This window comes from Lampris incognitus, chromosome 4, assembly GCF_029633865.1.
Source record: "Lampris incognitus isolate fLamInc1 chromosome 4, fLamInc1.hap2, whole genome shotgun sequence".
Lineage (NCBI taxonomy): Eukaryota > Metazoa > Chordata > Actinopteri > Lampriformes > Lampridae > Lampris > Lampris incognitus.
The window spans coordinates 49,367,411-49,391,900 of NC_079214.1; the positions used below are offsets into that span (position 1 = coordinate 49,367,411).

General features: G+C 44.6%; 1 protein-coding gene across 1 annotated transcript in view; it reads left to right on the forward strand.

Moving 5' to 3' along the window:
• The window catches only part of vps13c (vacuolar protein sorting 13 homolog C), a 163,369-nt gene that overhangs the window by 22,732 nt on the left and 116,147 nt on the right, over positions 1-24,490 (forward strand). Inside the window, exons 5-9 of the mRNA XM_056279041.1 lie at positions 1,591-1,692; positions 8,169-8,278; positions 9,200-9,259; positions 9,528-9,587; positions 9,930-10,010. Of these exons, the coding sequence (XP_056135016.1) occupies positions 1,591-1,692; positions 8,169-8,278; positions 9,200-9,259; positions 9,528-9,587; positions 9,930-10,010 (413 nt within the window). The remainder of the gene's footprint in view (positions 1-1,590; positions 1,693-8,168; positions 8,279-9,199; positions 9,260-9,527; positions 9,588-9,929; positions 10,011-24,490) is intronic.

The following is a 24,490-nucleotide window of genomic DNA, read 5'->3' on the forward strand; positions in this document are numbered from 1 at the left end:
ACAAATATAACTTTTACGAGTGATCTGGTATAGAAAAATATTTCCCCGCAACACAGCCCACACACACACACACACACACACACACACACACACACACACACATAACAAGAATTTATCATCATGCCAACTGAATACGTTATACATGTGTACTTGCGCACATACACGGACACACACCATCATCATTATCATTAATTGGTCATTTATACACACATGCAAACACCCCAAGAGAACATTAGGTTTTTTCTCTGTATATAACCAACATGTCCCATTAGAAAGTGACTAGTGATTAGAAGACCTCCTAGGCTATAATAATGCACCAAGGATTTTTGTGGAATTTGTGTATTTGATATATCAAATGTTCTGGCAGATCATCCAGTTCTGCCATGTCTTTCGTGGTGTGATTATATTTATTCAGGCTTTTTTTTACTACAGAGATCATGTGAATATGTGTTGGGGAGCTGAGCCGTCAGTGCAAGGCGCACCCATGCTTCAGTAATGAAGCAGAGACTGTGGCAGATGGTCCCTGGCTACTCATACACATGAGCACTTCACATCACAGTGAACAACATGTGCACTTTCATTTCATGTTAATTTTTTTTTTTTTCAAATAGTGAATATATTTACCAATGATGATATTTGTCCAAGTATTTCAATATTTAGGTATTTTGTCAGTTTTGAGACACATTAATTGATTGAAACAAAAATGGATGGACATTCGTCAAAAAACAAACAAGGTCGCAAATGTGTTTGTATTCTCCAAAACAGGATTTATTTACATCTTACATGCAATAATTATTTTGGCATTCCATCCACTATTATTAATCGTGCTTGAATGAGTTGGAGCTTCTATCCTGAATTAAATAGGAAAAAAAAAACAGGATCATTGTATCATGTCAGTCATTGTCTGTTGCACAGACATCAGATTGAATGGGTACTCAGTGATGTGGATGTCAGAGTCAATGTAGGGATGTCCGGGTGGTGTGGCGGTCTATTCCATTGCCTACAACACGAGGATCCCGGTTCGAATCCCTGCGTTACCTCCAGCGTGGTCGGGTGTCCCTACAGAAACAATTGGCTGTGTCTGCGGGTGGCAAGCCAGATTTGGGTATGTGTCCTGGTTGCTGCACTAGCGCCTCCTCTGGTCAGCTGGGGCACCTGTTCAGGGGGGAGGGGGAACTGGGGGGAATAGCGTGATCCTCCCATGTGCTACGTGTCACTGGCGAAACCCCTCACTGTCAGGTGAAAAGCGGCTGATGACTCCTCGTATCGGAGGAGGCATGTGGTAGCCTGCAGCCCTCTTCGGATCGGCAGAGTGGGTGGAGCAGTGACTGGGATGGCTTGGAAAAGTGGGGTAATTGGCCGGATACAATTGGGGAGAAAAAAAGGGGGGGAAACTCCCCCCCAAAAGAAAGTCACTGTACACAGACCGTATACAGACACCTAAAACAGTAGACTTAATCCATGAGTGTCCCTGCAACAATCTAACCACGCTCACACTTGATGTTTTATAAACTTATAGACCTCTGAAATCATACACAACTCCAGTGTTGAGGCAACTGTCACCTGATGATTTCCTTCTTATTTCACAAGCGATCAAATATGATGCTGCTAAGGAGGAGCGCTACACGCAGGAGGCAAAGCAGAAGGAGCTGCAGCGCATCGAGGAGGCACTTCAAATGGCTGCACGAAGAGGTAAGGTGTGACTGAGCCCTGGCCCCCAGTCCACCGATATAACACCAACAAACTACCAACACACTGTACAGTTCACTCAAAGCCTTCTTTTCTCCCTTGCTTGTATGTATTCATGTATCGATGTATTTGTGTGTGTCTGTCTGATCTGGTAATCCAGCAAATTATTGCTTTTTTTCCAACTTCAACCGCTTAATGCCAGTAACACCCTGCTTTCCTCCAACATTGAGTGTTTAACATTTCAGAACAACCTTCCCCTTGTCGTTTTCATGGCACCCTAATGGGAAGCTCTTTTTATTTGATTTATCCTTGGGATGCACTGTCACCACTTTCACATACCGAGAGCTGTTCCAGATACCAGTTAGGAAAGTATTACTTGATAGTGTTAAGACTTTAGTACAGGGAGTCCCCGGGTTACGAACGCCTGGTTTACGAACTGGCCTCCATAAAGACTGTTATTTTAAAAAATCGAGTTACATGCAATGGTTCGTACCAATGAACAGGAGGAATACTTTGCGTGATGCTCAAAACACTGCATGTTTTAGGCAGTTTGTCGGCCCGAGATACTCTGCTTTGATATTTGGCATGCTAAGAGTTTGGTTTGGGATTTTAATATTTGTATCTGAGATATTGGGCCAGTAACATGCAAAAGTGAAATATCAATACCAAAGAACATAGTATTACAACCAGACATCGATTAACTAACTTCTCTTGCCACATGTTCCCAACACTATTTGTGCTCCTGTGACAGATTAACCTTTGATTGCGTATCTGTGTTTGTGTCTCTTTGTTCTCATCTTTCCTGGCCCAAATGAATCAGAGATGCTTTGAGAGATAAGAATAATTGAAAAAGAAAGAAAAAAGAACTGGATGGCATCTCTGTCACAGCGTTCCCGTTATCTAATTACTTGAATGATTAGTTTTCCAACGTTTATCATTCCCATCTGTTCCGTATCAGCACGAGGGACGTGAAGATAGCTCTGTGAGGTCTGGTGCCTGACTCAATATTTAAACTCATGATAGAGATTAACAGCCAGGAGAGCTCAGTGACGACAGCTCACAGAGACAGTGGGCCCCGTGGGAGCCCAAGGATCACATGGCTTGCTAGCAGCTGAAATTGTGAGCAGTCAGTAAACATATTTATTCTGATACCTGTGTCTATGAGACAGAAATCTCTCTCAACATTTCACTTTCTCATACTCCTTCCTGTCTCTTATCCTAACAGCTCCCCTCCCCCATTTCCTCTGACTAGCTGGCTTGTCAGTCAGTGCAACAGATTAACTGGGGTGGTGACTGGCTGGCTGGTTGCTTGACTGACAGATTGAGATGAGTATTATAAAGAGGAAGAGAGAGCAAGAGAGAGAGAGAGAGAGACAGGCCAGGAAGTTCAACCATCTCTCAAGTAAGTCAGTCAACAAGTCAGACAGCTGGCCCCAGTAAGTCGGCCAATCACTTTCTTCATCCTGTTATATCCTTCCTTTAAATCTTAAATTACTCTCTGTCTCTCTGCTGGTGACATTGCTTTGCCGTTGATAGAGTTGAGAGTTGTCATGGCCAAAGGGAGAATCTATGACTGTCATCAGCTAAACGTGGCCATGTCCATCCTTATAATCCCATAGATCATATGCACCAGATCAAACTACTGAGTCTTGCTCTGAGTGTACTCTGTTTTGAAGGATCTGAAAGGCCGTGTTAATATCTTTTCATCTTCCTTGGGTTTTCTACGTGAACCCCAAACTGTAGCATTACCCAAGAGGTTTGATTTAGTTCTTGAAGTTAAATTTCACCAAGTCTTACTCTGTCCAAGTAAAGCATTTACAAATCCCTCATATATATTTTTTTTTCAGATGTGTTTTCAGTTATTTTTTGTCAGTTAATTTTAAATACAAAAGTGTTTTTTCAAAAATATAATGAACATTTTGTACTATGCATTGATATTCATCCTTTTATGGTCTTTATCATTTTTTTATGAAATGCCTGGATTTAAAAAAGTGCATTGGCAGGTTCTGTTCAGTTGACTTGCTTCCATAACAGGGTGAAATAGGTTTTTAAAGCATTTTTTCTTTCTCACTTAGAGAACCCACCCCAAAGGCAACAGCTTTCCCATTCTGCCACAAATGGTTTATTTTTAACCATACCCCCCCCCCAAAAAAAAGGAACTATTTCGCCGTGTTTTGGAAAGAAAATGTAATGCATTTTGAGCCAGCAGGTGTGATTTTGCATGCATCTGACATAGGTGTATCTGCAGCCAACATAGATGGACATTAGTGTGGAAATAAACAATTCAAGTTTGTATATATAAAATGAAACTTTATTGAAACCAACACATGTTATATTATGTATTATTTGATTTTCAAATAAATGTTAAGCATATTGCATATCACACTTTGGACAAGACAAAGTCCAGATCAGTCCCAACAAGCTTCAAGGTAAAAGTTTCTATTGTAAGCTGCATTGAAGTTTAGCAGCATTACAAAGGCTTGCATATCACATGGTCAAAGCTCGTCTGTTGCTTCATCCCCTTCGGCATGCCCTCTGAACTGACCATTGGAGTAAGGCTATTTGGCTCTGATGTGATGTATGACACAGGCAGACAAGATTATGTGGTTCCTTTTGGCAGGTTTCTCCCCTTTTACCACCCACTCAACAAAAAAACAATAAGCAGCTATTGTAAACACAAAACATGGTCATTGTAATTGCAAATTACCTTAGTGAAGACAACAAATAATGTGAGGGTGACGATAAACTGGGCAACTTTTTGGCCAATATGATGAGGTAATGTGCTTGCCAACAGGAAATTTGGTGAGACGTGGGAAAATATACTATACAATTTATCAGGGTAACGAGGTTACCCTGCAATCAGTAAAAACATGTTGCGACAACTGCTTGTCCAGCGTTGTCGTGTGTCACCACACTAGCCTATAGCTGTTACTCTGTTGGCCAAACCATAGTGTTAGGTGATAAAATACTCACTCAATGGTCAGCTACCCTATTGGCCCTGCTGGTCTTGGTTGTCTTTTCCAGTTTATCCTCGGGATCCTGAAGAAAGCATCCAGCACCTCTGTCCATATGAGGAGTTACACTTTTCATGTACAGTAACGCACACACAGGCCGTCTCAGGGTTAGCATCGGTGACAGCATCCAACTGCCCACACTGAAATGCATTGCAGCAGAATGATTCAGTTTCTGTTGGTAGCGGAGGGCAATTTGAGCAACGGCATCACCAGTTGCTGTTTGCTCTCGGCAGCTCAGGTTCTGGATGATCCCTGCCGGCCATATCCTCTTGCTCTCATTTCTTCAGTTGTAGATTCTGCCTGGAATAAATATGTTTGAATAGCCGAGTCAGCCAAACCACTTTAAAATGTATCCTTGTCCATAACATCCTCTGCACTCATATTTTGGGATGCCATTTTCGCTGTTGGAAATGTAGCTAGTTTGCAATACAAGCGAAGAGAACAAGGAAGTTTTGTTTTTGAGCAGTATCTAGAGAGCTACCCCCTTGACTACCCAGAGGCGGAGGCTAGAAATCCAAGCTGAACTTGCCCATAGTTCTTCCTTGACACCAACTACGTCACCGTACACATCGAATGACAGTGCCGGTGCCGGAAGAAGAGCAGCTGCGCTCTGTGCCCAAAAGACACAAAGTGAACCTTGGCAACAACTGCAATTGTTTTTCACACTATATCCCTAATTCAGAGAGAAATATGGTTGAAAATTGGCGAATTTTCCCTTTAACTGAACATGCATTTTAACAATTTTAGGAAAGTACCTGCTTTTGCTTTGCAGAATGACAATTTAACATGTCTACCAACACCATTGACAATACATTTTTGTTTGATGATGACATACAAAGTAACTTTGGAGTGGTTAGGTGTCAGCTGTATTGAACAAATAATGATTACTAACATGATGTATTTGTCTCACCATTGAGCTGTATGATTGTTCTCCTCACTTGTATCCTGAAGGAAGATAGATTGATGGATGAGTAGATGGTATGATGAAGATCCAGGAATGCTTGGATGGATAAATAGATGGGAGAATGGGTGATTGGATGGATGGACGGAGAGCTGGATTGACGCATGAATCAGTGGACTGATAGATGGATTGATAGTGAGAGAATGGCAGATGAGTGAGTGCTTTAGATCGGCATGGATGTTTACTTTGATGCTTTGATGGAGGGATCTGTGGATGAGTGAGTGAATAGAGGGGTGGACAAGTGTGCACATATAAATGGCCACACAGGCAAGTGAGTGGATGTGTGGATTTAACAAGCTTTCTGATGTTTGTCTTGTGCTGTCGCTGGCCGGCCTGTAGCCTCTCACACAGGAGACTTCCTGTTCAACCTGGAGAGTGTTGTGTACAAGGAGCCCCAGAGCGGTAGGTCCTGTCTGTTCTCAGCCTGTCATCAGCAGGACATTAGCCATGAGCGTGAAGATGTCAGACGTACAGACAAACACACACGCACACACACACACACACACGCTCTCTCTAAAATACGTCATCATGGCCAATGGAATATGTCACACACACACACAGACACTGAATTACATAGACCAGCACACTCTGCAGACACTTGATGGTGTACACTCTCACACCTACACACACTGCGAAAGACTTAGCATTAGATATTTGCATGGAAACTGGAACGCAAAACACAACATATAAAGATACAAGCGCATGAGCCAAATTAGACACACTGTAAGCACACAAACACTCAAAAATACACCATTAAACACAGACATGTCATTAGCGCTACGCTATTAATTAGTCTTGCTAAGGCAAGTGAAATTTCACAGATAAACTGTCTTCTTAATGAAGTCTTGTCAAAGAGGTTTCAGGAGGGGTTAGTAGCACTGAGTGTTGTGTATGTGGTGAAGTGGCTTCATATTTAAGGCTATTTGCAGTGCCAAACTCTATAGTAAAAGTCTCACTTTTTACTGCTTGCCTGCCAATGTCTGCAACTGTTTTACTCCATCCCAAAAGGAAATAGTTTAGGAAAAAATAGGTCAGTCTCTTTTCTTTACCATCATGTCCTTACATGGTGGTCTTGTTGCAAGTGAATTGAAATTTGTAGATCTTGTGTAACAATTATGGTTATTTTATAATACCTTTAGTTCAAATGCAGGATATATGCAGGATAGATAGACAAAGGTAGCAGAAATGATTGGTGCTCAGCTTGTTCAACCTGATCCAGCTCTGCTGTGAAATTGGCTCTTCTCCATCACCTTATCTCTCGAAACGTTCTCAGGGTTCTTACACAGGTCTGGAAAAACACGGATAAGGGGTTGGATTTATTCCTTGGTCGTTGATATTTTAGGAAATGTGGGGTGTGGGAAATATGAGAAAAAAGACTTTCAGTCCAACTGCACTTGTGTCACTACATTTTCTTTTTTTTACTTTATTTACTTTGTCATCTCACATGGTAGTATTGTAGTAAAACATACCTAAGTAATGAGTGAATAGTGGCATATTTCGCAGTTATGCTGCTAAGCCATTTTGAACAAAATAGAACAACATATATCTGAAAACCTACCAAAATCTTGAAATCCTTTTTAACAAATTAAAGTACAGGGGGGTAAAAAAAAATCGGCATTTTGAATTTGGAAATGTGTAAGAACCCTGTTTTCTGCATGATCTGTCTTTTGTGTGGGGCTCGAATGCTGGGCTGACTTATCCACTAATGCTTATCTCTCTCTTTGGTGCTGCGTTAGTCTCAAAAGGACTCAAAAAACATAAAAAGCATAAAAAAGGCTTCAGAAAATTGAAACGACATGAACACAAACAAGGTAAGGGGCTGTGTTTTATTTGTGTGTAAGGGGCCACATTTCATTGGATTGTGTATTTATGTGAAGGTAATTGGTTGATATAATTAGGGCCGGTCTTTGTCTTTTGGCCACAGTGGTTGGTAAACTTTACCATTTCCGATCAGGTTTTTGAAATGGAGTATTACCCCAAAAGAGAGTTCGCTACATACCAAAGTGTCTTAGACAAACTTTTACTTTCATACATTTACTAGCAATTAACCTAGCTGCTGGATTTCATTTCCCACCCTGGATATTCTGAATATTAGAGATGGGTAAAGTAGCATCGCCATCAGATTTTTTTTTTCCAACTACAGACACCTACGATTAAACTAGATGTTTTCAGAATGACATTACCGTTAATCTACTTGTACTGCCCTAATGTTTGTGTTTGAAGTCATATTGGATTCATTTGTTTTAGCTTATACCAGGTAATTGTTGTATTATACAGTTACACAATGATATGAACACACTATTCTACATACCAAAAGATAAACTGAATTTAAGTGTGGGTTTTACTGTGTTTATATCGCCATATGTAATTGCCATTTTATTTATTATATGCCGGTTACATTATTAATACTGTAGTATTGATTTTACATTGCCGTTGGTGGCCCTTCATTTTCAGTTAATATACCAGTTAATAAGTTGGTATTCTTTATATTATAATTGTTTCAGAAAAGCCCCAAGATGAGAAAAAGGACACATTTGCAGAGAAGCTTGGAACTCAGGTCATCAAGAACCTCGAGGTCAAGATCACCAGTATCCACATCCGATACGAGGATGATGTAAGTTTTGGCCTTTGGTTTTATTGGTGTTGAAGCTGGGAAGTCTCAAGTTTAAAGCCTAGATCCGCTTGACAGATCTGGTTGAGAGAGGTCAAGGAAAATCCCTGTCCTCTCCCTGAACAGATACTTCTAAGGTATTCTTAAACAAGGCCTCTGATCTCCATGCCAGTAATGGAAACTTGTGGTCGTACTGTGCAGCTCCCAGTGGCCATCATAGCAGGACTTTTATTCTGCTGGCCAGCCCCTAGGTGTAGATCCATTCTTTGTGGGAGTCAGAACAGAGCTGAGAAAAAGTGCATACAGGCTCTTCTATTCATCCCTTTAATAAATTAATGTAGATTTTTTAAATTTTTAACTCGCACTCCCTTGGCCACTTCTAGCTCTACATTCACCAAGATACTGGAATGCCAGCTGAACTCCGTAAACCCAAAATCTACAATTGTTCACCACCTCTCAAATACCAGAATCCCCAGTTTTTTTTTTTATTTGTTTTTTTTTTTAAACAAAACAGAGAAATTTGAAAGAGCACACCTGCTCTTTTAGCGCCATCCTGTATCATGTTCATACAGTTTTACACATTATAGCAGTGAGCTGCCCTGTACAGCCATAGGTTTGTATTGTTGCTTCACTGGGGCACCAGGGGATTAGGCGCCTTCCCCAAGGGCACCCTTGGTGGTGATAGTTACAGGTAGAGGAGCGTTTCTCATTAACTGCCCAGATTTGTTTTCCAGTCAGTAAAGGTTTTCAGCGAGTAACTTCCAGCAGTCTGAGAGGTGACTTCTCTCACCACCAGGCTCTCCCCCCATTTTTGAACAGCATGACTTGGTTTTTATTCAGCTGGATCATTCAGTCCTTGTCTTTACCACCTCTAGGTACACAGTTTGTGTGATGGGATTTTTCTCCATCTATTCTATGTTTCAGCTGTCAGACCCCCAACGCCCCATCTCCATGGGAGTTACCTTAGCAGAGCTGAGTTTACAGGTGGGAAAAATACACGTTCTGTGCAAACTCTCTCTCTCTCATTCTCTTTATCCTTCTCTTTGTGTATCTGTCCATATTTCTGTTATCCATAATTATGCGCACACATGCACAAGGGTTCACACACTTTTACCACCTAAGTGTGATTAATTGCCAATTGTTCTGAGCCCAGTACCCTCACTCCTTTGTGGAAAGAGGCTCATTGGTTCATTGTCTTTTCCAAATCTGAATCACTCAGTGTTGTTCACCCTCTGACTGTTTCTGCTTTTAGACGGCTGATGAAAACTGGAGGACATGTATTCTGAATGAGGCAGCCAAGATCATTTACAAGGTATCAGCACTCACAGTTTTTATGAAGTTGTACTTTTTGACAACATCTGCAGGTCCATTCACTCAGATTGTAACAAATAAATTGTAAAACAATTGTATCTATTGTTTAATGGATACTGTGTTTTACAGCATTGTGTATAAATCTTAGTGTCTTCATAAAGATGCATTTGTTTTCATATGCATTGAAATCAGTCTTATTCACACTGTTTCAACAAATATTGTGTAAATCACTGGACTTTCATATCAATATAGCCCCACTGAGGTTTGCGGAGTCCTTGGCTTAGAGAACCAAGCCATACTTGGCCACTGTGTTATAAAGCATTGACTCTTGTTTCGTCTTTAGCTGGGTCGTCTAGAATGCCTGTGTGCCTATTGGAATGTCAACAGCCCCATCTTCTACAGAGGATCCTGGGAAGATATTGTGGTAGGAAATTGTTCAGTACCAATCACTTATCATGATCAGAGTTTTCAGGATGGTCACAACTCTCCTGTGAGAGATGGTTGTCTAGTGTGACACCCCAAGCCACTCAGTTTCAGTGCTCTTAACAGCCTCTTGGACTCAAGACAAACTCAAACCTGTTTGATTTTCTGGCCAGTCTTAGGAGCAGGCTATGTGTTTGTGACAGTCGACAGCTGGTGGATGTGAAATGCCAGTTAAACTAAGAAGTCCTTTATTCTCGTAAAAATACATTGCCCAGCGAAAAGCAATGGTGGTTGAAAATGAAAAGACTGTCTAGATATAAATGGATCCTCTTCTGTTTTGGTTGGAACAAACAACAACAGAAGTTGCAACAATGGCGACAAGTACATTCTTGTTGTCCTTTTGTTTTGCACTTTCATGTGGTGTTCCTTTCATATTGAGGTGTACTGTATGTTGAATGGCTACTTAAAGAGTAATGAAACCCCAGACCATTTTACTGTTAGCTGACATCTGCAGGTTAAAAACTTTCTAAGGATTAAAACATTCTAGGTTGGTATCTGTATTGTGATATAAGCATAGCAGGATAAACACAGCTGTGACCAATGACATTGGATCTGTTTGATCCATTGACAGCATTGACAGTACTATTGACAGTTGTACTGTAAAGACAGTACAGACAGACAAATCCTTTTTGTCTGTCTGTCTGTCAATGCTAACAGGTGTGCTGGATCACTTCTGTTGACATGAAATCCACTCTTTAGCATAACCTTTTCAACCTTCTGACTGGTTTTTTTATTGCCTTTTCCTTCACCACTGCTCTTGAATGACCAATAGTACAGCTAAAACTATTCAAATTGCAAACAAAACATAATCGTTTTTTGCGTGTCACTTGCAGAATCTCTCTCTCAAAAATGTTCAAAATTTCACCACTAAAATCTAGTTAATTCTTCTGACCGAAACCTATGAGATTTTGTGAGAATCCATTTTTGAAATAAATTGCTGACAAACAGACAAAAACATCACCTCCTTGGCAGAAGTAATGAAGCTAAAGCTAAACCGATGTGAATTTTGCTGCAGACATTCGGTCCTATACAGATTAATGAGTAGTGTATGCCACCAGTGCTGCTAGGGTTAAGGTTTTGATTCCCAAAAATGCCACCAGCGCTAAAAATATATACACTTAAAAGATCTTGATCCAAAAAAAAAAAAAAAAAAACATGCACTGAAGATGTTTCACTGCACGTGTCACTTCTGTTTTTGGATGCTCCACTTGTGTTTATTCTCTCCAAGATGGTGCCACAGATGGCTGCCTCAGTGTGTTGGTGCACATTGTTTTGTATTGTTTTGCTTGAAAACTCAGTGTTACATTTCACGTACTCCAAAATGGCTGAGAGGGTTATTGCATTGTGACATCATCCACAATAGCTCGCTGGAAAAAAGAAAAACGATGGAGGTGCATTCCCGTGCCAATCCCGGACAATATGACCCCCTGTGGTCATATGTCCTTCCACCGACCCCGTATTGGCACGCCCACCGGAAGCGCTATTCCTCTTTCCATCTCCAACTAAATGAGATCGGTCGATGGCTGTTTCTCTCTCGCTGGGACTAAGAGTAAAACTACAAATACGCAAGTAATCTAGTGATATACTGGTATATTAGATACTAACTTATAGTTAGCTTACCTTTTATCGCCAATATGTTCGTTAATCCGGTCGATGTGGCCGGATTCTACGCTTGGTGCGGGTGTGTTAAACCAGCGACGCTCCAATGGCACCCCCATCCGGACTGTGTCTCCCATATCCCGCATGTTCACTACACAGGCTACTTGAGGGATGTAGACCGTAATGAGATCGACTGCAATTTCTGTAAAACCATCAGAGGATCGGGACGCCAAAGGTTGGCTGCCCTGTACCGTCAAAGATGGGGACTTGCAGATCCCTTCGCACCTGCTAACGAGGCGGCTAGCATGGTGCTACCTAGCTATAGCCATGGGGCGGAGGCTAGCAACATCCCTCCGATGCTTCCTAGCTATAGTCACGGGACGGCGGCTAGCATTAGCATCCCTCCGGAGCCAGAGGCTATCCCACCATCCGGGGTAGTTAGAGAGGACTGGACCAATGAGATCCTATCTCTCCCTGGTGAATCCGTGGCATGTTATTCGGCGGGTGCGGAACCCGAGGATTCACTGCCTGAGGAAGTAGACGATCAGGGCGTGGAAGACGACCAGCCAAGTTCGTCTCAACCAAACAAAGATGGCGACGCCATGCAACGTGGGTCCGAAACATTCCTCGCCAGTTTCCGCGATCTGTTCGCGCGAGCGGTCAAGTCTGCCGACATCGTTACCGAGCCGGGCAATCCTCAAGATCCGGTGGTAGCCGATTTTCCACGAATGGCAGAGAGGGTCAGGGACTCCACTCTACCACCTTATCCTCACATCGAACGAGCGTTTAAGCGGGCGGAGGCGGATCCGCTACTTAAATCGTCCTCAAAGTTCAGTCAGAAGGGGGTTGACGTCTTAGCAGTCGAGGTTAGGAACCTGAACTGCAAAGACTGGAAAATTCCGCAACCAGAGAGGGACGTTTTATCGTTCAACCCTAACACCAAGGTGGGGTCTCGCGATACTCCCAAACACCCTTCGCAGTGGGGCCAACAGGTGGATCGTTACGCGTGTGATGCATGGCACGCCAGTACACGCGCAGCTGGACTCGTCTCAACGGCTGGGATGATAACGGCGTACATGTGCAAGCTCTGCAGCCTATCAAACGTCGAGCAAAGCAAAGCCGCCATCGCTACAGCAGGTATCGACGGGGCCGAGTTCGGTGACGTAGTGGCCAGCGAAGCAGGTTGTGAGTACATCTTGGAAATGGAACGCATAGCTGACTCCCTGGGATCGCTGCTGTATTCCATCGCTCTAGAGTGCGGTTCTAGCGCAGCTGCCTCCACCCTTTCGCGCAGACGTCTCTGGCTAGAGACAGCCGGGGTAAAAGAGGAATTCTGCAAGGAGTGGATGGCCCACTCCTGCGCAGGGAACCAGGGCCTGTTTGGAACGACCCCGGACATTATCAGCAAATACAAGGCCGCCCAGGCCGAGCGCAAAACCTTGCACAAGGAGCTTCTCCCAATGATGAAGAACCCGCCTACCCCTAAGCCCGCGGTGGGCAAAGGGCAGGGGGACAAGCCTGCGCGCAAGCAGAAATGGAGAGAGACTTATCCAAAAAGAGGTGGTAAAGCGGGGCGCGGGCATGGACAGGGCTCACGTCCAAACTCCCAGTCTTCCACAGAACCAGCGGCCAAGGCGGCCAAGCCGGACAGCGCAGACACCTCCAAGAAGGGAGCTGCCAAGTGACGTGTTTTGGCAGGATGTTACGACCCACACCAACAGACTGATTCCAGAGCCGTCTCCTGCGATATAGACGCTTGTTCAGGGGACACAGCGTGCGCAGGGCTAAACACTGCGCCTTTTATTTTGGTTTCTGATGCACAGTCTACTTGTTCTATTCCAAAGGTTGTGAATGTGAATAAAAGTTTTTATGTTGGTGATGATGGTGATTGCGTATTAAAAGGTTTGAAACGCAAGTCTGATTGTCTGTCTGAATCTTTAGGTAAAGATGATGATAACAATGTAATAACATCCCTGCTGGAAATATTGGATAATAATGACATGAGCGCAAATGAGCCCCTGGGAGGGGACTATGATGCGACAATGTTTAGTCTCTCTGATGGGTCAAATGGTAATTTGGAAAGGTTCAAAACGCCAATTCCCCCATCTGGGTCTCCTTTACAAGGACGAAGCCCCCCCATGGATGCAGGGCATGGCGGGCGGGGCTTCCCCAGACCCTTTACGCGCAACTTACGCGTGCTACCTGAACAGCAAGGTACAGGAGGTAACGAGACCTCTGTCACGCATGTTACACAGGTGGAAGGAATTGGTCCCGTCGGCTTCTGTTTTGGATCAGATAGCCCATGGACACCAAATCCTTTTCGAGAACGGTATTGTACCCCCGTACTTGGGAATAGTGCATACGGAACCGGGGTCGGTGGCCGAAGCACAAATCCTAGACAACGAACTCACAGTTACTCTCGAAAGGGGCAATCACGGTGGTTCCTCCCCTAGAAAGAGAAGACGGGTTTTACAGCCGTTACTTTCTGGTCCCGAAGAAGGATGGGGGCATGCGCCCAATCCTAGATTTGAAACCCTTCAACAAGTATGTAGAGAAGGTCAGTTTCAAAATGCTACGCACACCGGTTCTGCTGTCAATGGTGACACAGTCCGATTGGCTAACTTCGGTCGACCTAAAAGATGCTTTCTATCATTGTCCGATTGCGGAAAGACACAGAAAGTATCTTGGGTTCTGTTACCGGGGTCAGTGTTACCAGTACACATGCCTCCCGTTCGGATATCGCCTCTCTCCTCTGACATTCACAAGGTGTTTTAAAGCAGCGCTCGGAGTGTTGATGCGCAAAGGTATGCGCTTGGCATGGTTCCTAGACGACCTGTTGGTGTTGGCCCGGTCGCCGGAACAAGCAATACTCCATACTCAGGAGTTGATGGAATTCATGGAGTACATGGGTTTCACTATCAACATAAAGAAGAGCGCGCCATGGCCTTCATGCCAGGCAACGTATCTGGGTCTGAGTTTGGATACGGTATCCATGCGCACAACCCTTACGCAAGAGAGATGGCATTCCACCAGGACCACGTTGGCACATTTCGTCCCGGGGACATATGTCACTTATCGGATGATCAGGAGGCTGCTGGGCCTTCTGGCATCGGCTCACCAAGTTGTTCCTTTAGGTCTGTTGTTCATGAGGAGACTGCAATTGTGGTTCGCAGTTCACTTCTTGAAATACGGCAATGAACGCCGGTACAACAACCATCTTATCCTGGTCCCGCGCGTGGTAGCGCAGGACCTAGACCACTGGAACGGAGCCTGCGTGGACATGTCTGGGGTCCCTATGGGCCCCAGGGGACCCGAGGTAACGATTTATATGGATGCGTCCCTCTCGGGTTGGGGGGGCCATCCTTGGCTACAAAACAGCGCGAGGAGTGTGGCCGTCTGGGGAGAAGGTCCGCATCAACGCGCGCGAGACGGAGACGATTTGGCTGGCTATCCAGCATTTCGCTCAGGATTTCGTAGGCCGTCACATACTGATAATGACAGACAGCATGACGGCCAAGGCCTACATCAACCGCCAAGGCGGTATGAAGTCCAAGCGTTGCAGAGAGTTGGCCATGCAAATTTGGATTTGGGTCAACAGCAACGCGCTATCAATCAGGGCGCTTCATGTTCCTGGGAAGGACAACGAAGCAGCGGACATCCTGTCGAGAGGCGGCCCGCATGCGGACAATTGGAGCCTCAACCCAGCCATAGTGGCTATGATCTGGGAGAGGTTCGGGGTAGCTCAAGTGGATCTGTTCGCATCGAAACTCAATTACAAGTGCCCTCGTTGGTACTCGATGCTCCCGTTCGACCTAGCGCCGTTGGGGGTCAACGCGCTTGGACTAGATCCATGGCCCGAGGAGATGCTTTACGCATTCCCCCCGCGCAGGTGCCTCCTAGACCTGGTGGTCAAGTTCGAGTGCACAGGGGGTCGGTTAGTTCTCGTGGCCCCGTACGAACCGAGCACCCCGTGGTTTCCGCGAATAGTGCCCTGGATAGTAGGCGAGCGGTTCGACGTCCCGGAGTGGGCGGACGCGCTCACGCAAGCAGGAGGGCTGCTACGGGAGGGCCCCTGGATAGGAGGCTCCCGATTAGCGGCGTGGATGCTTACAAAGCCAGGCTCTTAGCTATGGGACTTAGTGCGCAAGTGATTCGTGTCATCTTAGCGGCGCGTAAAGACTCCACGTATTCCAGGTACCAGGGGTACTGGAATCGATTTGACCAATTTTGCGCTGAACGCGACATGGACCCTTTGTCAGTAGGGGTTGGCCCTACACTGACTTTTGTGGAGGTCTGTAGGAGTGATAGACTATGGTCTTTCTCCTCGGTCAAAGTCTGTGTATCGGCTCTCACGTTCTTCCGGGGAAGATCGAGGGTAGCACGGTTTTCACGCACCCACTCATGACGCAGTACCTGTTGGGTGCTAAGAAGCTCTCAGCTAAGGAGCTTACGAGCGCTGAAACTTGGGATGCTTCCCTTGTTCTGCGCGCACTAGAGAAAGATCCCTTTGAACCCATGTCTACGGCAGACATGCGTTATGTCTCGGCTAAGCTGGCTGTGCTCTTGGCACTTACCACCGCAGCGAGGGGTTGTGAGCTCACTGCACTCACCATCAAGGGGATGGTGTTTTCTGGTGATCTGATGGTCACGCTCTTTACAGACCCCAGCTTCGTGCCCAAAACTGTCTGTCCTGACGTGTAGGGCCCCGGTGGTGATACACGCGTTTCATCCGTCACCAGTGACTAGGGATGAGAAACGCTTGCACCTCTCGTGTCCTGTACAGGCTTTACGCATTTACATGCGGCGCACAGCAGATATTCGTAGGTCTGACAGGCTGCTGTTGACCTACAGAGTGAGCAAACCAGGTTATGCCCTTTCCACCCAGAGGCTAGCACACTGGCTGGTGGATGGTATTACGGAGGCGTATACCAAAGCGGGTAAAACAGCTCCTAAGCTGAAGGCGCATTCTACCCGAGGGACTACTATGTCGATAGCTGTGTTGTCAGGTATCGACTGGGAGGTGATCCGCCAGGCGGCGGTTTGGAGTGGTGAGACCACTTTCTTACGGCATTATTACCGGCACGTTAAGGTGCAGTCGGTTGCCGACGCTGTTCTGGAGCAGACCTCTTAGGATGCTCTCATCAGAACACGTACCCCTTCCCACCAGGGGTTTGAAGGGTTCATTGGACGGCTAGGGAACGGAGGCACGAATCCTGTCGTTGTTCAATGCAATAACCCTCTCAGCCATTTTGGAGTACGTGAAATGTAACTTTGGGTTCGCGAAGCGAACCCTAGTTATATGAACAACGACAAAATGGCTGAGAATAGAGCCGTTCTCCTCCTACCCGGGCCACAGGTGTGTTGCTCATTTAGTTGGAGATGGTTCGACTTACAAAGAGGAATAGCGCTTCCGGTGGGCGTGCCAATACGGGGTCGGTGGGAGGACATATGACCACAGGGGGTCATATTGTCCGGGATTGGCACGGGGAATGCACCTCCATCGTTTTTCTTTTTTCCAGCGAGCTATTGTGGATGATGTCACAATGCAATAACCCTCTCAGTCATTTTGTCGTTGTTCATATAACTAGGGTTCGCTTCGCGAACCCAAAGTTTTGCTACAGTATCTGGAGCTCTTTCACTAGAGAAGAGCTTATGAACATCAGGGAAGCAACTTCTGTGGATTTATTTTCCAACTTTCTCATCCCATCTGTGGAATTACTGGACGTTTTGGTCAAAGATGCCCTCACCCTTTGTTCACACAGTGAAACACTGGAGGAGAGGGAAATGTGCCAGCGCACTCATGCGTCTCCGCAGACACAGACTACGCACTTCCATCACCAAGAATATTTCTCTTTAACATGCAATTGCTGTGCAACAAACTAGATGAACTTCATCTACTGGTGGGGAAGAATAGAGACTTTTCTTCATCTTGCATTTTGTGTTTCACAGAAACTTGGCTGTGTTGATCAATACCAGAATCCGCTCTGAACAGCTTGTTGATCAATACCGGAATCCACTCTGAACAGCTGGAAGCCTGCCAGCTGTTCAGAGCAGATCACAACACAGAGCTCTCTGACAGAACCAAAGGTGGAGGTATTTGTTTTTATGTTAACAGTGGCTGGTGTAAAGAAGTGACAATGATTCTGCAGCACTGTTCTCCTGTTCTGGAAACTTTTTCATGAACTGTAAGTCCTTCTACTTTCTCCATGAATTTGCTTCATCCATTCTGCCTGGTGTTTACATTCCACCGCAAGCCGACAAGCAAGAGGCACAGTGCATGCTCGTCGACCAGATATTGTGTGTGGAGCGAACAAACCCGGACTCTTTTGTTATTGTCAAGTCAAGTCAGTTTTATTTGTATAGCCCAATCTCACAAATTACAATTTCGCCTTAAGGGGCTTTACAGCAAGACAACATCCTGTCCTTAGACCCTTGCATCGGATAAGGAGCAACTCCCTAAAAAAAACCCTTTAACAGGGAGAAAAAATAGGAAGAAGCATCAGGGAGAGCAATAGAGGAGGGACCTCTCTCCCAAGATGGATAAAGTGGAATGGATGTTGTGTTTACACAATTTACAGAATACAGCATTGAAAGATGATAACAGAATTGTAATGGAATTATACAATTTATGAAGAATATGATGCACAGGATGCCAAGTAGTGTCCAGATGCCATCGGAACTGCCCAGGACCCAAGCCACGTGACCAGCATCAGCATGTAAAGAAAAAAAACAAAACCCCAGGATAACAAAAATTGCCCTCGGTGACTTTAACAAAGGGAATCTCAGCCATGAACTACCTAAATACCATCAGCTGATTAAATGCCTGACCAGGGTAGGATTGGGCATCGAGAACCGGTTGAGAACTGGTTCCAAATGGGAACCGGTCCCAAAATTCCGATTCCAAAGGAATCGTTAAGAAATTCAGATTTCTATTTTGCCTATTGGTTCCTAAATACATTTCACTCGTGTTAAACTTAGTTTCAGTTTCCGTGGTGGTGGCATGCAGCTTCCATAGCTTCTGCCTCCGCAAGTTAAATGTGTGCCATCATCGACCAGACCGAGCAGCGGTCGAAAGTGTGGCTTCATTTTGCCTTGAAAAATGAGGGGTTGGCACAGTGCAGCGCCTGTGGCAAAATTTTTTCGTACAAGGGAGAATGCACAACAAATATGGCCGAACACCTTCGCCTACGTGGTGTACAAATTAACCAGTGTTCCGTGTTTGACACATGCGCCAGCCTCCATCTCCAGCTTCAGCATCCTCTTAACCCAACCCTGAGCAAACAGCAAGCAGCACCTCGTCGCAGTTGGGTAAGTGAAAATTAATAACATTTGTCTTATTCGCAACAGTGAGACAGCAAGCAACTTATACATGAGCAAATTGCTACAAACTGTATGCAAATACTGAAATGTGTTTTTTCTGTGCTGAACGCTCACATTTACAGCCTGAGAAGGCAGATAAGCCCATTTTTCTAAACAAGAACTGTTTATAATTTAAGGAGTTTAATACCTGGTAGTCTGGACCAGGTTGTGACTGTGTCTTTATTTCTTCATCTTCATGTATGAAGACAGTTGTTGTAAATGTAAATATAAGAATGTGACATTCACATGAGTGATCCATTCCTAAAACAGAATGGCTTGTATAAAGTTTTTTTTTAAAATAAATGTTTCTTCTGTGAAATAAGCATGTGACATGTTTTGACCCCGCCTCTCAAAGAACCAGAATCGAAAAGCAGAATCGGAATCAGAATCGTTAAAATCCAAACGACGCCCAACCCTAGACCAGGGAGGAGAACACCTTGGATCACCGTTACACTACAATCAACAGTGCCTATTTATTATGCAGTCCCCCATGCTGCACTGGGTTACTCTGACCAAGTCATGGTCCACCTGATTCCTGCATCCATCCATTATCCAAGCTGCTTATCCTGAGCAGGGTCGCGGGATGCTGGATCCTATTCCAGCAGTTATTGGACAGCAGGCAAGGAGACACCCTGGACAGACCGTCAGTCCATCACAGGGCCATGTATGTCTAATATTATGAGAATTGTGAGTAGAAGTCCTGGGGTGGTGTAGTCAAGCTATATCCTTAAATCTTAGACCTAAGCTCCCACTTCTGCCACATATGTAAACTTCATACTTTTTAAAATCCTGATGGTAAATTGAGTCCAAATATGTGCACGTGATTAAGTGCGGGTACATGTGATTAAGCCCATGGCATCAAAATCTCACTCTAGGAAGGTACACAAACTTGGCAACCCTATTAATTTTATTAGCTGCAGCTGTGTTTATCATGCTATGTCAATATCATGGCGTACCAATACCAGCCTGCAATGTTTTCAACCTTTAAATGTTTTTTTTAGCTATAGATGTCATCAAATTCACTAAAATGGTGTAGTCTTGAGTTATTCTTTAAATAGATGATCCTTGTTCATTTTGTCTTTATAACGACAACCACAAGGTTGAAAAATGTCCACATTGTTTGATGGCAGTTTGACGGAAGACTTCTTCATTGGTCACTTCCTCAAATCACCAACTTGTTTGAATTATAACTCTCTAAAACTGTTGTAAGGACATCTAAGAAGTGGACCAGTGAAGCTATGGAAGATCTTCGTGCATGCTTGGACTGTACTGACTGGGATGTTTTCAGGTCTGCCACCAACAGTCTGGATGAGTACACTGGGGCTGGGACATCTTACATCAGCTTCTGTGAGACAGCTGTGTACCATCACACACCACGTTTAGTTACAGCAACATCAAACCCTGGTTTATAGCTAAACTCAGAAGCTAAGGTTGGAAAAGGAGGAAGCATTTAGGAGTGGGGACAAGGTCTGGTTTAAAGTTTAGAGTCTAAATACAGGTTTAGCAAGGCAGTGAGATATTATAAATGACTATACTTTGAGAGACTTCAACAGCAGTAATCAGAAAAAAACTCGGCCTCTGTTTGGAAGAGCCTCAGACAGATCACCAACTACAAATCGAAAGCCTCCCACTCCACTAATGACTTGCGCCTGGCCAAGGATCTGAATTAGTACTATTATCGATTTGAAAGACAATGGGACAGTCCTGACACCATCTCCCGTGACTCCACCCACCAGTTCCAGAGCACCTGCTCCTCCTCCCCTGCTTCAGTAGGGGCCCAGTGGGGGTACATTGCTGCCACTGTCAAGGACAAGAGCAGAATGCATCGTATCATTCGCTCTGCTAAGAGGGTGATTGGCTGCAACCTGCCATCCCTCCAGGACCTGTACGTTTCAAGGACTCTGAGGCAAGCAGGAGAGATCATGGTAGACCCTTCCCACCCAGGCCATGGTCTCTTCAAAACACTCCCCTCTGGCAAGAGACAAAGGTTCATAAAAACCAGAGCCTCACGCCACAAGAACAGCTTCTTCCGTACAGCAGTAGGCCTTTCCAACAAGCCCCCAGACACCCACAGATGCTGACTCTGTCCCCCACCCTCCCCCATTGACCTTTTCTCTACACCACAGCATGACATAGACCTACACACATGCACACAGTCACATGCACAAACATATCTATCTGCCCTACTGTGCCCTCTGTACAGGGACACTTTGCATAAAGCCTGTACTACCCTGTAAATAATTATTTTTCTCCAAATAACTACATTTTCTGTAAATAACTTATTTAAAGTTGAACATTTTGTAAATAGAGTATTGCCGTATTCCCAGTGTTTCCCCATTATTGTAACTTAATAGAATGTATTATTATTATTATTATTATTGTTGCACCTTTTTTTTTGGTGGGGGGGATTTTCCCCCCTTCTGTACTTGGCCAATTACCCCATTCTTCCGAGCCATCCTGGTCACTGCTCCACCTCCTCCGCTGAGCCAAGGAGGGCTGCAGACTACCACATCCTTCCTCCATTACATGTGGCGTTGCCAGCTGCTTCTTTTCACCTGACAGTGAGGAGTTTCACCATGGAGACATAGCACGTGGGAGGTTCAACTATTCCCCTCAGCCCCCCCCCCCTGAACAGGTGCCCCAGCCAACCAGAGGAGGTGCTAGTGCAGCGACCAGGACACATACCCACATCCAGCTTCCCATCAGCAGACACAGCCAGTTGTGTCTGTAGGAACCCAACCAATCTGGAGGTAACATGAGGGTTCGAACTGGAGATCCCTGTGTTAGTAGGCGATGGAATTGACTGCCACACCACCCATACACCCCTTGTTTTTATTTTTATTTTATTTCATCTTGTGTATATATATTTTATTATATTTTTAACTTTTATCTATACTATTTACTGTTAATTTTTCCCTCTTTCATCAACACACCAAGACAAATTCCTTGCGTGTTCTTGAACTACCTGGCAATAAATCTGATTCTGATTCTAATTCTGAAGTCTACCATAGCAACATAATGAAAAGCTCTTTAAATGTGATACCCATCTGTGATACCCCAGCGGCACTTCACTGTCATTCTTGAACACAAGTACAACACTGTGCCTGATGAAACAGATTCTCTTAGTTTGACCCAGGGAAAACACCTCAACCAGCCTCTGCCCTCCTTTTTAAAATGTAATGAAAAGGAAAGGGCATGTTTTGATACAGTGGTGTGGTCAGAATATGAAGGAAGCATGCTTGGAAGGCTAAAGCATCCTCATCAACATGGCTGATGTAACCACAACATTCCTGCTGCTCCAAGTACACGGCCCAGTGGTTGGTACATGTGATAACACAAGTTAGTACACACGCAATAACCAGAGAGAAAAACACAAACTGCGATTGTGAGATAAACACTTTTTTTTCCCTATTTAACAAGGACTTGTAAGAAAAAACAAAACAAAAAACAAAACCCAGCTGAAATGAATAGAAAATATGTCAACATAGGAAAACAAATGACACTAAGTTCAATACAGAGGATAATGGAGCAAAAAAAAAGGGAAAAGGAATAAATAACTGGGAAAAACAGATCTCTGATATGGAGAAAGTGTTAGTGAAAGATTGTTTGTGTCTTTGTGTGTGTTTAAAGAGGGGCTTGTGTTGTGTAAGGGTAGATGATGTCCAATAAGGTTGGAGATTCTCTTCTCTGCAGCTCCTTCTGCATGAGCACTACCATGGTGTTCAGCCATCAAGGTCACAGGCTCTACAATGATGATGCTGTTATGTCAGCAGCACTTCCACCCGTCACTTCATTTTTGCATTTGCCTCCCACTGTGTGTAAAGTGAATCCGTTGTTGTGTTTACTTCGTGCTCTGATAGGACAGTGGAACATGTCCCTGCAGTCTTGTTTGTGTTGCTAAATGTCAGGGTAGAAGAGCCGTAGTGAATATTGATGCCCATGTCACACGCAGGCTGTTTGACAGAAGAGGCTGTTAACATTATTACTATTAAAAAGTGTCATCACAGGGAATAGTCTGTCAACAGTCGGTGTTAGCAGTGTGGCCAGCCACACTTAAAAATATGTCAGCTCACGACATCAGTCATAACTTAGTACAAAATGAAAAGAAAAAAATAACAGGGAGGTGTAATAAGAATGTGTGGCATCAAAACTGATTACAGTGATTTGTCCAAAATCATTTTCGACATAGTAAACACATACATTAATGCTTACACATACAAACACACAAGCCTGCAGACACAAACTGCCGCACAAGCGTTGTCACACGAAAAATGATGATGGGATGAAATGTGCTACAGCTCTCTAAACACTAGTGCAGTTGGTCATGTAGTTATTTCAACAGAGTGATTGTGTGTTTGCAAAGGCTTGATGAGGGAGTGCTTGTGTCTATGTCTATATCTTTCTGTGTGTGTGTGAGAGCGAGAGAGCGAGAGAGAGAGAGTGTGTGTGTGTCTGTTTGCCTGTTTGCATTACCTATCGCCCTAAACTAGATTAGGTCTGTGACATCTGCCCATGTCCAGAATCACCTGGTTTGCGTATTAGTTAACATCCGGTGCGGCCACAGCTGATGTGGACATGACATGGCTGAGCAGTCATCTCCCACATAGCCGGAAGAAGCCTAATCCAATTACAAAAACAAAGTTGTAATTTTAGGCTTTTTCAATAAACATTTTAAAGGCAAATATGAATAAAATACATGTGTGTATGCCTGAGCACACGTCTGACATCGACCTATTCTTTCTCATAAAGTGTTACTCGTTCTCTTTAAGTACCTATTTTGTGCGGGGGTATCTGTCACACTGCACTTTCAAAACATATGTAAAATCTATCAGCTTGTCTATGACTTGGCATTGTGGCAGCGGTGGTGTATTGCAGACCAATACATCCCTAGCAGTCAGCTGTAGATACTATCAATGGCATGACTAGTAATCAGAATATAGTGTTATCAGCTGCTAGTATCAGTTCGACAGACAGGATGACATATAAGTAAAAATGAATGATGTAACGGGGGTGTCCGGGTAGCGTAGCGGTCTTCTCTGTTGCCTACCAATACGAGGATCGCCGCTTCAAATCCCCGTGTTACCTCTGGCTTGGTCGGGCGTCCCTACAGACACAATTGGCCATGTCTGCGGGTGGGAAGCCGGTTGTGGATATATGTCCTGGTCGCTGCACTAGCGCCTCCTCTGGTCGGTCGGGGCGCCTGTTCCAGGGGGAGGGGGAACTGGGGGGATAGCGTGATCCTCCCGTGTGCTACATCCTCCTGGTGAAACTCCCTACTATTAGGTGAAAAGAAGCGGCTGGCGACTCCACGTGTATCAGAGGAGGCATGTGGTAGTCTGCAGCCCTCCCCGGATCAGCAGAGGGATTGGAGCAGCAACCGGGACAGCTCGAAAGAGCGGGGTAATTGGCCGGATACAACTGGGGAGAAAAAAGGGGAGAAAAAAGATCCCCAAAAAAAGAATG